The 15219-nt window shown below is 49.1% G+C and overlaps 1 protein-coding gene across 1 annotated transcript in view; it reads left to right on the top strand.

Moving 5' to 3' along the window:
• Positions 1–15219, top strand: part of LOC115119048 (protein piccolo-like) — a 161727-nt gene that overhangs the window by 88593 nt on the left and 57915 nt on the right. Inside the window, exons 20-24 of the mRNA XM_065022150.1 lie at positions 1512–6230; positions 6298–8641; positions 9076–9671; positions 9825–10856; positions 11270–11535. Coding sequence (XP_064878222.1) covers positions 1512–6230; positions 6298–8641; positions 9076–9671; positions 9825–10856; positions 11270–11535 — 8957 coding nt within the window. The remainder of the gene's footprint in view (positions 1–1511; positions 6231–6297; positions 8642–9075; positions 9672–9824; positions 10857–11269; positions 11536–15219) is intronic.

Here is a 15219-nt window from a genome sequence, read left to right as displayed (position 1 = left end):
GGCAGATCTTGAGATGATCTGCAGAGAAGAATGGGAGAAACTCCCCAAATGCAGGTGTGCCAAGGTTGTATGGTCATATCAAAAAATACTTCAGGTTGTAATCACTGCCAAAGGTGCTTCAACAAAGTACTGAGTAAAGCGTCTGAATACTTATGTAAATGTGATTTTTCGGTTTATTAAATGTTTTTTTTGCTTTGAAATTATGTGTGTAGATTGAAGAGGGAAAACAACTATTTAATCAGGTTTAGAATAAGGCTGTAACGTAACAAAATGTGGAAAAAGTCAAGAAGATATCCCTATTTGGTAAAAGACCAAGTCCATATGGCAAGAACAGCTCAAGTAAGCAAAGAGAAACAATAGTCCATCATTACTTTAAGACATGAAGGTCAAGTCGATGTGGAAACATTTGAAGAACTTCGAAAGTTTCTTCAAGTGCAGTCGCAAAAACCATCACGCGCTATGATGAAGCTGGCTCTCATGAGGACCGCCACTGGGAAGGAAGACCCAGAGTTACCTCTGCTGCAGAGGATAAGTTCATTAGAGTTACCAGCCTCAGAAGTTGAAGCCCAAATAAATGCTTCACAAAGTTCAGGTAACAGACACGTCTCAACATCAACAGTTCAGAGGAGACTGTGTGAATCAGGCGTTCGTGTTCGAATTGCTGCAAAGAAAACACTACTAACGGACACCAATAAGAAGAAGAGACTTTCTTGGTCCAAGGAACATGGGCAGTGGACATTAGACCAGTGGAAATTTGTCCTTTGGTCTGATGAGTCCAAATTGGAGATTTTTGGTTCCAACCGGCATGTCTTTGCGAAACATGGTGTGGATGAACGGATGATCTCCGCATGTGATTTCCCACCGTAAAGTATGGAGGAGGAGAGGTTATGATGTGGGGTGCTTTGCTGGTGACAGTGTCTGTGATTTATTTAGAATTCAAGGCACGCCTAACCAGCATGGCTACTACAGCATTCTGCAGCAATACGCCATCCCAACTGGTTTGGGCCTAGTGGGACTATCATTTGTTTTTCAACAGGAAAATGACCCAACATACTTCCAGGCTGTGTAAGGGCTATTTTACCAAGAAGGAAAGTTATGGAGTGCTGCATCATATGACCTGGCCTCCACAGTGTCAACCTTTTTCAAATTGAGATGTTTTGGGATGAGTTGGACCACAGACTGAAGGAAAAGAAGCCAACAAGTGCTCAGCATATGTGGGAAGTCCTTCAAGACTGCAAGCTGTCATCAAGGCAAAGAGTGGCTATTTGAAGAATCTCAAATGTAAAATATATTTTGATTGGTTTAACACTTATTTGGTTACTACATGATTCCATATGTGTTATTTCATAGTTGTTATATCTTCACTATTATTCTACAATGTAGAAAATAGTCAAAATAAAGAAAAACCCTTGAATTAGTAGGTGTTCTAAAGCTTTTGACCGGTAGTGTATGTTTTGATTTATCTATGCATAGGACAAGCACATTTTCATCTGATGCTTTTTTATTTTCAGGTGAAGGAGAAAGAGCCAACTGCAGCCTCCCTCCTAGCAGACCGGGTAGTAGCTGAGGTACCATCCAGCCCAGCCAGTTCATTTGAGGCTGACATCAAGCCTGAGGACTATAGTGACAAGTCCCAGGATGGACCAGACATATTTCCCATCTCACAGGGCTCCTATACCTCCGAGGGGGAGCTGGATGAGTTGCAGACAGTCAGAGATGTCCCTATCATGGACACAACCCCTGACACAGCCATACCTGCCAAGGAGGAGGGGAATGGGGCAAAGAGGCTTCTGAGTTATGTGCCGATGGAGGAGAGCAGCGGGAGCGAACCCTCTCCCTCGCCCAAGCTCCAGAGACGGAGGTTAAGTGCAATAGCAGTCAGCACGGCAGCCTCATCCAGCAGCGAGGACTACAAAGATGACAGCCCTACAGACAGCCCTCCAGACAGCCCAGACTCATTCGTGAATGAGGAGGAGTTAATACGCAGGCAGATCATGGGGATGATGGGAGAAGAGATGTCTCTCTCAGAGGAGGAGGAAAAAGAAGAGAAAGAGGTCAGAGTGGAGGAGACCATGGATGCTGTGGTGGATAACACATCATGTAAATCCAAGCCTCTGTTAAAAAAAGGCAGTATAGATGATGAAGACAGCCCAGCCAGGATACATTCTCTCCCAGGGTCTGAGCCTAAATCTATTGTAGAGAGTGCTGAACTCCATGAGCAAATCACTGTGTATAAGAAAGCCATGCCCATGACGCCGCAGAGAACAAAGAGCATGAACGATGGGGATTCAGAGGTGGAGAGCATCACAGATTCTCTGGAGGACAGGTCCAAAGGTGAGGGGTCATCCAGCGTCCAAGTGTCCAGCTTCACCCCTGGAACCTCCCCGACCTCAGCCTCTTCTCTGGAGGAGGACAGCGACAGCAGCCCCAGCCACAAGAGGAGTGGGGAGGGGAAACAGCCCCGCAAGGCCAAGCACAGGCATACCGGCCAGCCATTCCCCACCATCGAGGACTCGTCAGAGGAGGAGGAGCTCAGGGAGGAGGAGGATCACCCCAGGGAGCAGGAGAAACCGAAGGATTCGGACCAGCAGCAGGGGAAGAGGATCTCCAAGAAGTCCAAAAGGGATAAAGATGATCTCCGAGCTCAGAGGAGAAGGAATCTCCCTCTAACCTCACCCTGTAACCTGTCTTCCATTGAAGACGCCTCTCCCACTGAGGAGGCAAGGCAGGCTAGGGAGATGGAAGCGCTTCACAGGACATCAGTCTCTGACTATTTTCCTAGCATGGAGTCTGATTCAGACGCCTTTCACACAGAGACCAGGATAGTTGTCCCTGAAGGACAGAAGTTCAATACTGTAAAGCCACTAAAGAGTGCAGAGGATGAATATGAGGAGATGCTTCAGATAGGTAGATCTCCTAAAGGAGAGACGGAGCCATTCCCTGAGATAGAGCTACTTTACGAAGGCATGGCCATAGAGGACTACCTCTACGAATCCCTAGTGGAGGAGCCTGAAGCTAAACGTACTTCAGCCCCACCGGAGCAGCCCAGTAAAGACCCCGCTAAAGAGCCAGGGAAGAAAGGTTTGAGGTCTCCTGAAGAGGTGTATGAGGAGATGATGCTGAAGAAGAAGGAACTGATGTTGATAGAGCAGGAGTTTCAGAAGGTTCAGTCAGCTATCAACACTCCTAATCCTGAGATACATGTTACTGCACCATCCTCTGCTGCAGCTGAGAGCTGCAAAGTTGGTGAGGCCGAGGGAGAGAAGCCTATGTTAGATGCTGGTTCTACCTACGTTAAGAGGAAGAAACGTCCTGCTCCACCACGACCCTCTGAACCTCCTAAACGGCCCGAGGTCTATGTTGCCAAGCCAACAGTTCCTCAGGATATGACTATGAGGAGGGCTCTTTTCCCCATACCGGACTTGAAGATCACCCAGTGTTCCTCTGGAGAGGATGAGACGGACGATAGTATAGTAGAGGAGTATGGAGTGGGAGTGTCCTCTGATATTGCCCCTAGTTATGAGTCTGAGACTAAAAAAGAGCTAGAGTACACTTCAGTTTCAGAGCATGCACCAACAACAGAGGTAGCTGACATTGAACCCATCACTGTGGTGTGTGAGGTTTCCCCAGCTAAAGCTACCCCAGCTCCTGTCTTTGCCCCTGAGACAGTTCTAGCCCCCTATACGACCACCACACCTTCACAGGTCTCTCCTGTATCACCTCCCACCTCACCATCGACTCCAGACTCAAGTCTAGCCTCCAACGCTACGTCCTCCTCCTCTTTCCAAGCTCGAAGTCCTCTCTCTTCCGACTCTACTGCAGTGTCTACTCCGACACCAGACTTCGCCAAAGCAGCAGGTCCCTTTGCTGCTCAGCCACCTATTGATATCTCCCCTCCTTCTATTGCTCCCATTATGGCTGTTTCTCCAACCACAGTTTTGGTCACAATAGAAGATCTGGTTACAGATCCAATCCAAGCACCAACACCAGCTACAACTACAGCCGATGCTGCAGCTTCTCCAGCCCAAGCCCCAGCCCCTGCCTCAGTGGTGGTACAGATACCTGATCCATATGCAGTCCAAATACCAGACCTGGTTAGATCTCCATCCCAAATGGCTGCTCAGGTTCTACCTTCTGTGCAGGTCAGAGCACAAACTCCAATACCAAGCCCAGTACATTCTCAAGCACAATCTCCAGTCCCAGCTGCTCCAACTCCTGCTCCAGCTCCAGTTGTAGTCCAAATGCCAGACATGGTTACCATCACCTCTCCAGTTTCACCCCAAGCCCCACTAACTCTGTCAGCCCCAGCTCCTGCCCAGGCTACAGTGGTGCAGTCAGTCCCTGTCCAGGCTGCTGCTCCAGCCCCAGTAGTAGTCCCAGCTGCAGGGACACCCCGAATCCAGAGACAAGCCTCCACCAAAAAAGCCCCACCTCCTCCTCCACCTCGCTCTATGTCAGTCTCCCTGCCCCAGACCTCAGCAGAGCCTACCTCAATCAGGGCTGTCCAACATGTCTCCCCGACCATGACCACCGCTATAGCCATTGGAGCAGGTCTGCCTAGCCAGCCCATACAGTCTGTGGTGGTGGATATACAGCCGCAGGTGGAGCAGGTCAGGCCAAAGGGTGATGCTGGCCCTCAGGTCATGATGACCCCAACCAGACAGGGGCATGTGGTCATCATAGTTCCTAATGTGGAGAACATGTCGGTGCTCAGCCAGTCGACCCAAGACCTGGCATACTCAGTGGCAATAACTACCACTTCTACTGTTGATAAAGGCAGTAGTCTGATGGCAGCAGGGCCTGTGGTTGTGAGTGTTGCTCCTTTCCCTACTGCTCCCTCTGTTCCTGCTGTACCCAGCTCAGACACATGTATACCTGTGGCAGATACACCACCACCTCCCACTCCTCCACCACCTCCCGCCACCTTACCCAAGCCAGCGGTTTATCCCAAAAAGTCTTCTGTTTCCACCCCACCTTCAGTCCCAACCACAGTATCAGTCTCAACTGCTGTGACAATGACACAGGGAACTGTAACAACCACAGGCCCCAGTACAGTACACAAGACATCTGCACCCCCTCCCGTCCCTCCCAAGCCTGTGTCCATTCCTGCAGGGCTGGTGTTCAGCCACCGTCCAGGGGAAAGCATCAAACCACCAGTGGTTCCTACCGCTAGCCACACTCTTCCCAGGACCAGAGAAGTGGTACCAAACGCCAGCATAGCACAGCCATTCACAGCCACAACACTGCCCAGGACCAGAGAACCTCCCAATGCACTGTATCTGAGTCTGACCACCCCAGTGGAGCCCAAGACGAGTGCTGCCTCTCCCAGGTCCCCGCTGTCTCCGAGATATGCCAATTGTCTGGAAACGTATGTGGTGATAACGCTTCCCTCAGAGCCTGGCACACCCACAGAGGGCATCACTGTCCAAGCCCCCATCAGGAGAGGATCCATCCCCTTCACTATGCAGACATGCCCAATGTATAGGACTACACCTTCAGAACAACAGTCACCCATTACGGCCTTCTCAGCCCACGCCACTGTCAGGAGAGCGTCAGTTCCCTCATTGAGGCAGCTGCCACCACCAACAGCAGCAATAGTACCAGTCGAAGTAGCAGCATCCCTAGAGGGAGTCACTGCAACAGCAAGGCAGCCTTACATGCCATCAGCTATGCAGCCTGCACACGGTGTGGCTGAGGTGGTGACCATTTCAGCAGGGTCGGAGATGCCTATTCAGGTATACAGTGTCAGAGCTCCAATAAAGAAACCGTATATACCTCCAACAGCCCAGCCACAACAGAACGTGTCTGAAGTTAGGACAATGCCATCAGAGCCACAGGGTCCTGTAGAAGTGTCTGCAGCTCAAGCTTCTGGTAGAAGGGCATCAATACATGATGTACCTCAGCAGCCACAATATGTGGCTGAAGTAATGGCTTTACCAGCAGAGCAGGTCTTACCTACAGATGTAGTTTCAACTGAGGCCATGCCTGGAAGAGCATCAATACCATCAGAAACGCAACAACCACAAACCATGGGAGAGTTATTAGCAATGCCCTTAGAAGCTATGCCCCCAACCATCCATCAGTCAGCATCACTGACAGAGGTGGTTTCAACTGAGGCCATCTCTAGAAGAGCATCAATACCATCAGAAATGCGGCAACCACAAACCATGGCAGAGGTAATGCCATTGCAGCGGGAGATGCCTACTGAAGCTATTGCCAGCCAAGTCCATGTAGAAGATACACCCCCAACCATGCATCAGTCACCATCACTGATTGAAGTGGTGTCAACATCTCTAGAAAGTGACAATACCATCAACAATGGAGCAACCACAAACCATGGCAGAGGTAGCATGCCCTTATGAGATGCAGCATGAGATGCCTACTGAAGCTATTGCCAGCCAAGTCCATGTAGAAGCTACACCCCCAACCATGCATCAGTCACCATCACTGATTGAAGTGGTTTCAACTGAGGCCATCTCTAGAAGAGTGACAATACCATCAACAATGGAGCAACCACAAACCATGGCAGAGGTAACAGCAATGCCCTTACAGCAGGAGATGCCTACTGCAGCTATTGCCAGCCAAGTCCATGTAGAAGCTACACCCTCAACCATGCATCAGTCACCATCACTGATTGAAGTGGTTTCAACTGAGGCCATCTCTAGAAGAGTGACAATACCATCAACAATGGAGCAACCACAAACCATGGCAGAGGTAACAGCAATGCCCTTACAGCAGGAGATGCCTACTGCAGCTATTGCCAGCCAAGTCCATGTAGAAGCTACACCCTCAACCATGCATCAGTCACCATCACTGATAGAAGTGGTTTCAACTGAGGCCATCTATAGCCTCGCATCAACACCATCACCAATGCAGCAGCCAAAACCCATGGCAGAGGTAGGAGCAATGCCCTTACAGCAGGAGATACCATCAATACCATCAGCTGCACCGCAACCACAAGCAGTGGCCGAAGTGATGACGTTGCCTTCAGAGTATGAAATGCCTACGGAAGTTAGAACAACTGAGGCCACTACCACTAGAAGGACATCCATATACTCTGTAGCACAACAACCATACACAGTTGCTGAAGTAACGGCTTACCCATCAGAATATGAAACACCAATCCAGGTGGTTACAACCGAGGCTATTTCCACTACAAGAAGAGCGTCTATAACCATGCAGAAACCCCTTAGTATGGCCCAGGTTATCACGATGCCTGCAGAGCCAGACGTAGAGGCATATGCTGCCCAAGTCCCATACAGGAGAGGGTCCATCCCCTCAGCAGTGCAACCACCACAGGCAGTACCAGAAGTGCTGATTTATTCATCAGCCCATGAGACCCCCCTGGAATTCATTACAACTGAAGCCTACACCAGGAGAATGTCAGTTCCATCTATCCAGGAGATTCCCGAGGCCGTCCCCGTGGCTCCAGTCACCATCACCAGGAAATTCCACCATGAGTCAATCGAGAGCCAGGAGATCCATGGGCCTAAGGTGGTGAACAGCCTGAGCCACATGTACTCCTCATCTATCTCCACCTCAGCCCAGCACCCGGAGAGCCTGCCCAGCCTGGTCACTCAGGTGGTCACCACCGAGGTTCAGAGAACCACGGTGTCTTTGGTCCATGAGAGGCTGCCCCAGGTTCCTGCATCCAATGGAGTGGCCATCACCATCCAGCCAGACTTGGTTAAAGTCCAGCCCTCTCCCAAACAGAATGGGAAGATCTACTCCGGTGATGCCATTGACCTCCGCACCATTAAGGTTGGCGTGAAGATGACCGATTCAGGGATGGACTTGACCCCACAGGAATCAAGTCGCCAGTCCACCTGTAGCGACTCTAGTGGCCGACATACAGCAGTGCAGCCAGAGATAGTGAACTTGAGTGCTGAGATCACCCCTTCCACCACGCTGTCTGTTGTCACTGATAGCATCACTATCGTCACCTGTTCAGACACCATTGAGTCCTACACCAGCGAGCCAGCAGAAATACCTTTAGATCTGCAGGGTTATGTTGCCTCCATGCCTCTCCCTCTCACCACATACAAACCATTCCAGCCTCTGGCACAGATAGTGTACAGACGGGTGGACTCTCCGCCTATCAGCAACACAGTGTTAGCCACAGACACAGAGACACCAATCAACCTGTCTTATGGAGCCTCCATGGTAAATAGCAGACTTCCAGTGACCATGGCCCCCGCTATCACCAACGTGGGGGACATGCTCTCAGAGCCAGCAGGGGCTGTGGATCTGTCCACCTCTAGACCCCTCAGGGCCATGGCGGCTCTGTCTGACAAGAGCCCTGGTGTGGTGACCACAGTCATAGAGGATGATGGGACACCCATAGATCTGACAGCTGGGAGGAATGTGTGCTGTGATGTCATCTACAAGCTACCCTTCACAGGGAGCTGTAGGACCCAGCCGCCGGTTATTACCCAACCTGACAACCGCTTCGGCTACAGAGATGACCACTACCAGTATGATCATGCTGGGTTTTATGGCATCAAGGGCCTGAGCGGCAAGGCCATGTCTGAGACCAACCTGGCTGATGCAGGACTGTTCCTCTATGATGGAAAGACCAGATATAACTATAACGGAGCCTCGGACAGTGCAATAGACCTGACTGCTGCTAATATGTCCGCAGGTTGGTATGGTAGAAATATAGCATGTTTGCTAGGTTTTGGGTTCTTTTCAACTTTTTACCTGCTTGAATTTCATTTCTGAATGGTAACCTATTTCTGTGGGCATTGTTTTACATCAGTTATCATTATGTTCATTTCTAGTGTGATTAAAAATGTGCATTTACTGTACTTTTGCATGATTTGTGAAACGATGTTGATTTTAATAAATGTCCTGTTTCTTTTGTCTTTTCTTTCTTTTACACAGATGCATGCGTATGCCTGCGTGTTCTCCCACAATATTTTGGCTTTGCATCATGCTAGCTGGACAGACTGAATATACTTGCATGCTTCGTGTTATGATCTCCCCAAATTGAATCTGCATGGCCTCTTTTTGTACAGAAAGTTATGATGCTATAATCATTGACTTAAACCTACATTTCTGGACCCATCATAACAGGTGAAGCTCTAGACTACACCAGTAAAGCTGCTGGGGCGTATACGGGGATATCCACTGCTCCATATTCCCAGGTCTCTGCTTATAGTGTCTTTAGATCCTCAGACGGAATGGTATACTCCTCCATAGCAGCCCCTGTTCCTTCTACATACCCCATCACCACTCAGCCAGGTTCCATCTTCAGCACCACCCTACCTCCTACCACAACCCTCCAGGAGCAGCCAGCACCAGCTCCACACCCCTATGGCTTTATTCCCACTAGCGACCCTGGCCAACAGATCATCAGCCTGGACACTAGCCTGCCCAAGGACCTGCTGCCCAGCGCTCTGGCTGACATCATGACTGGCTTCCCTGACCTGTACTCTGACCAGACACTGGAGGCCATCGCAGCCTCTCTGGACGCCCTGGCTTCATCGCCCATGTTCCCCGGTCTGGATGACAGCAAGATCACCCAGTACCAGATGGAGAGGGAGTTCCTGCAGCTGGAGAAGCTGAAGCAGCTGTGTCTGGCTGAGGAGCTGGAGTGGGAGAGGCAGGAGATCCAGCGCTACCGTGAACAGGAGCAGATCATGGTGCAGAGGGAGCTGGAGGAGCTGCAGGTATGAATGTGTGTGTACAGTATATGTCTCCTGTGTTAATGTATGGTGCGGGGTGTCGTGGTCACTGTTCATGCTCACTGTTTTAATATGTTTGTAATCAGTTACTGTAAGGTGATGTGATCGACAATAATGTTAATCTATTCTATTCTACAGGCTCTGAAACAGCAGCTGTTAATGCAACAGGAAGAGGAGCACCAGGCGCAACTTGTAGCCCAGCAAGAGACCTACAACCAGCAGAGGCAACAGTTAGAGCAGATCCAACAACTCCAGGTGCAGCTACAGCACCAGCTAGATGAGCAGTACAGTACTACAGGGTCAGACAACCTGCTAGAGAAGCAGTATACAGGGGTTGGGGATAACGGCCAATACTGGCCTGTTAGGGATGAGTCCACCATCTCATCCACTGTCACCCAGCTAGAGGGTGGGCAGTATGTAACCAGTGAGGGTCAGAGAGAGGGTGGAGGTCAGGACCAGCTGCAGCTCAGTAGGAAACAACCGGCAGGGTCTAACCAGCCTGGTGACCAGGGCTATGGTACAGGGGTGGTAGGGAAGAGGATAGTGGACAGTGGGGTCCAGACAGACGATGAGGACTCAGTAGACAGGATGTATGTAGGGAGGAGGAAGAGGAACTACAGGAAGGGTGTAGACAGCAGTGTTCAGACTGATGATGAGGAGGACCAGGAGGTTGAGTGGGACATGCCAGCCAGGTCGCGGCGGCGCTCCCGCTCCAGTAAGCACAGTGGTGAGGGGAAACACGGTGGCTCTAAGGTCTCCAGCATTGCCATTCAGACTATTGCAGAGATCTCTGTCCAGACCGACCACTCCGGGAGCATCAAACGCCCCAGCATCCAGATGGACACTAAGGTGGAGATCATCAAACACATCTCAGCCCCAGAGAACTCTCAGAGAGGTGGCAGTCTCAGCTGCCAGACAGACGCAGACCGGAGGCACCCCTCACCGGCAGACATCACCCCCAAGTCCCCCAAGGTGCTCTACTCCACTGTGTCCACCCTCTCCTCCAGTAAGGCCATGGAGGGAGGGCAAAAGATGCTGACCACTGACCCGACCAGGTTTTCCTCCAGCCCTATGATGCTGAAGCCTGGGCAGAAGTCTATATCTGACCCAAAATCTCTCATCCATACCACCGAGGACAGGATAGGCTACCGCTACTCAGACAGCTACTCTGTAAGTCATTGCAGTAAGAATACTGGGAATATAAAATAGTGTTAAATATGACCATGCTAAAGGCATAGTAAAACACATTGATTGCATGCTGTTGAAATGTTTGTTGAAAGTAAAAACCTTGTAATAGTGTTAAAGTGTTGCTCCAGATCTTTTGTATAATTTCAACCAGTAGTTTTGCTCACAAGCCAAAACGGGTCCTCGATTTTTCTGTACTACGTCATACAAATGTGTTCTATCTCATCCATTACGTATGATTTATTACGTCCTGCAATTAACATGATTATTATATTTAAAAAATTAAAAAATTGTTTTAATGATATGTTACAATTTTTTTTGCTTAAGATCCCGAACTGCATCTTAAAGTACTCTTATCTTATCTGTTGTCTTATTGATGTTTCCTCTGTCTGTCCTAGGGCCAGAGCTCTTCGTCAGGCACTGGAAAGAAGGTGAAGAGAACCCTTCCCAACCCACCCCCTGAAGATGACCCTCTGACCGGCCCGTCAGGTTACAGCACCAACTCAGCCCGCCGCCGGCTTGGCCGTCACACCACCATGGCCCGGGCCAAGATCCTGCAGGACATTGACAAGGAGCTGGATCTAGTGGAGAGAGAGTCATCCAAACTCCGCAGGAAACAGGCCGAGCTAGATGAGGAGGAGAAGGAGATTGATGCCAAGCTGAGGTTATTTATTTATTTTACCATTTGGGAAAGAGGCAAGTCATTTATGAACCAGTTTTGATTTACAATACAATGGCATACTTTAGATGAGTAGAACACATGGGTCTGTATGAAGTGATCACTCCCCCTTCAGGCATAATGGGATCCTTGTCATCCAAAAATGTATACTTTTGACTGATCTGAACATTCTTTCAATAGTCTTGATGACTGAAGGTGCTTCAAGGTGCTTTTTGGACTAGATGGATCCCATTATGTCTGGCGAAAACCACACACTGCATTCCACTATAAGAACCTCATACCAATTCATACCAACGGTCAAGCAAGGTGGTGGTAGTGTGATGGTTTGGAGATGCTTTGCTGCATCAGGACCTGGACGACTTGCCTTAATAGAAGGAACCATGAATTCTGCTTTGTATCAGAGAATTCTACCTGAGAATGTCAGGCCATCCGTCTGTGAACTGAAGCTGAAGCACAGCTGGGTTAGGCAACAAGACTATGATCCAAAACATACATTCAAGTCTACATGAACATTTTTAAAAAGCAACTCATTTGAAGTCAAAGTCCCAATTGAGCAGTTGTGATGGCAGTACTTGAAACAAGCACTTCATGCTTGAAAACCCACAATTGTCGCTGAGTTAAGACAGTACTGCATGGAAGAGTGGGACAAAATGTATCCACAGCGATATGAGAGACTGTAAATTTAGGTTCTCTTTATCTAATATCAGCTTTTGGTTGAAAATAGAGAAAATAGAGAATCTGAAAGGGGGCAAATATCTTTTCACGGCCATGTACAGTGCCTTGCAAAAGTATTCATCCCCCTTGGTATTTTTCCTATTTTGTTGCATTACAACCTGTAATTAATTTAAATGGATTTTTATTTGGATTTCATGTAATGGACATACACAAAATAGTCCAGATTGGTGAAGTGAAAAAATAATATTTGTAAAAAAAAAAAAAGGAAAGGTGGTGCATTTGTATTTGTTTCATCCTCTTTGCAATGAAGCCCCTAAATAAGACCTGGTGCAACAAATTACTTTCAGAAGTCACATAATTAGTTAGATTGCACACAGGTGGACTTAAATGTCACATGATCTGTCACCCGCCTCACCCAATGTAGCTATTTCTTTCTAAAGTATTTATATCTACTTTGGATCCAGAACCCCTCAACTGAAGCTAGCCAGCTAGCTACCAGCTATCAGTCAGCAAACCATTGCTAGCGGTCTTCAGCTAACTGGTCATCAGCTAACCTTTAGCTCGGAAAGCTCTCGCCAGTTCGAACAACGCGACTCTAACCAGAGCATAACGGACCTATTATTTTTTTATCCCCGGATTCCCACCGCAAACGGAACATTTTCAGCTGGATTCTTCACAACTAACTATCTAGCTAACCGCAACCCCGGATGATTACTCCTGGCTAGCGTTTCCACCCACTTAGCTTGAAGCTAGCCCGGCCAGAGCTCCTGTGCTACCACCGAAGCATACTCCTGGGCTACAATATCTGGACCCACGACCGGTCTATCGATGTCACCGCATGAAGAGGAATAAACAGACTCACCCCATCGCGACGTCCCCCAAAGGCCAACTTTCTAGCCCTTGCTATCTCCTTGCTTGCTAATTCGGCCTGCTAACTGCTAGCTTGTTTAGCCCCGGTCCGCTAACTGCTACCTTGTTTAGCCCTGGCCTACTAACTGTTAGCTTGTTAGCACAGGCCTGCTAACCGTCTGAATCGCCGCGTCCCAAACACTCACTGGACCCATATTTACTTTCTATCTCTTTTCGATTTTAAATTTTTTTTATACCTTCCGGTAACCTGCCTCACCCAATGTGATACGGAATCGCTATTATTTTTAATTTTTAGAACACACTCAAGAACCTCCAGAAGCTAACCAGCTAACTAGCTACAAGCTATTTAGTCATTGTTAGCCACTGCTAGCGGCTTTTACCTTTTGCACAGCCAGACAGTTTTTTTTAACCTGGATAACACTCGCCAGTCCAGCTTCCCTGCCCCATCCACCGCTGCCCCCCTGGACACTGATCACTTGGCTACATAGCTGATGCATGCTGGACTGTCCATTATTCACGGTACTCCATTCTGCTTGTTTATGTTTTATCTGTCGGCCCCAGCCGCACTCAGGCTCTGTGTGTAGTTTATCCGACCCTCCCTGCCTAGTCAACGCCATTTTACCTGCTGTTGTTGTGCTAGCTGATTAGCTGTTGTTGTCTCACCTACTGTTTTAGCTACTGTTTTAGCTAGCTCTCCCAATTCAACACCTGTGATTACTGTATGCCTCGCTGTATGTCTCTCTCAAATGTCAATATGCCTTGTATACTGTTGTTCAAATCAAATCAAATTTATTTATATAGCCCTTCGTACATCAGCTGATATCTCAAAGTGCTGTACAGAAACCCAGCCTAAAACCCCAAACAGCAAACAATGCAGGTGTAAAAGCACGGTGGCTAGGAAAAACTCCCTAGAAAGGCCAAAACCTAGGAAGAAACCTAGAGAGGAACCAGGCTATGTGGGGTGGCCAGTCCTCTTCTGGCTGTGCCGGGTAGAGATTATAACAGAACATGACCAAGATGTTCAAATGTTCATAAATGACCAGCATGGTCGAATAATAATAAGGCAGAACAGTTGAAACTGGAGCAGCACAGTCAGGTGGACTGGGGACAGCAAGGAGTCATCATGTCAGGTAGTCCTGGGGCACGGTCCTAGGGCTCAGGTCCTCCGAGAGAGAGAAAGAAAGAGAGAATTAGAGAGAGCATATGTGGGGTGGCCAGTCCTCTTCTGGCTGTGCCGGGTGGAGATTATAACAGAACGTGGCCAAGATGTTCAAATGTTCATAAATGACCAGCATGGTTGAATAATAGTAAGGCAGAACAGTTGAAACTGGAGCAGCAGCATGGCCAGGTGGACTGGGGACAGCAAGGAGTCATCATGTCAGGTAGTCCTGGGACATGGTCCTAGGGCCCAGGCCAGTTGAAACTGGAGCAGCAGCATGGCCAGGTGGACTGGGGACAGCAAGGAGTCATCATGTCAGGTAGTCCTGGGGCATGGTCCTAGGGCTCAGGTCCTCCGAGAGAGAGAAAGAAAGAGAGAAGGAGAGAATTAGAGAACGCACACTTAGATTCACACAGGACACCGAATAGGACAGGAGAAGTACTCAGATATAACAAACTGACCCTAGCCCCCGACACATAAACTAATGCAGCATAAATACTGGAGGCTGAGACAGGAGGGGTCAGGAGACACTGTGGCCCCATCCGAGGACACCCCCGGACAGGGCCAAACAGGAAGGATATAACCCCACCCACTTTGCCAAAGCACAGCCCCCACACCACTAGAGGGATATCTTCAACCACCAACTTACCATCCTGAGACAAGGCCGAGTATAGCCCACAAAGATCTCCGCCACGGCACAACCCAAGGGGGGCGCCAACCCAGACAGGCCGACCACAACAGTGAATCAACCCACCCAGGTGACGCACCCCCCCAGGGACGGCATGAGAGAGCCCCAGTAAGCCAGTGACTCAGCCCCGTAACAGGGTAGAGGCAGAGAATCCCAGTGGAAAGAGGGGAATCGGCCAGGCAGAGACAGCAAGGGCGGTTCGTTGCTCCAGAGCCTTCCGTTCACCTTCCCACTCCTGGGCCAGACTACACTCAATCATATGACCCACTGAAGAGAT

The sequence above is a fragment of the Oncorhynchus nerka genome, linkage group LG9a, assembly GCF_034236695.1.
Source record: "Oncorhynchus nerka isolate Pitt River linkage group LG9a, Oner_Uvic_2.0, whole genome shotgun sequence".
NCBI lineage: Eukaryota > Metazoa > Chordata > Actinopteri > Salmoniformes > Salmonidae > Oncorhynchus > Oncorhynchus nerka.
Note: the sequence above shows the minus strand (reverse complement) of the source record. Positions and strands in the feature narration are given on the sequence as shown.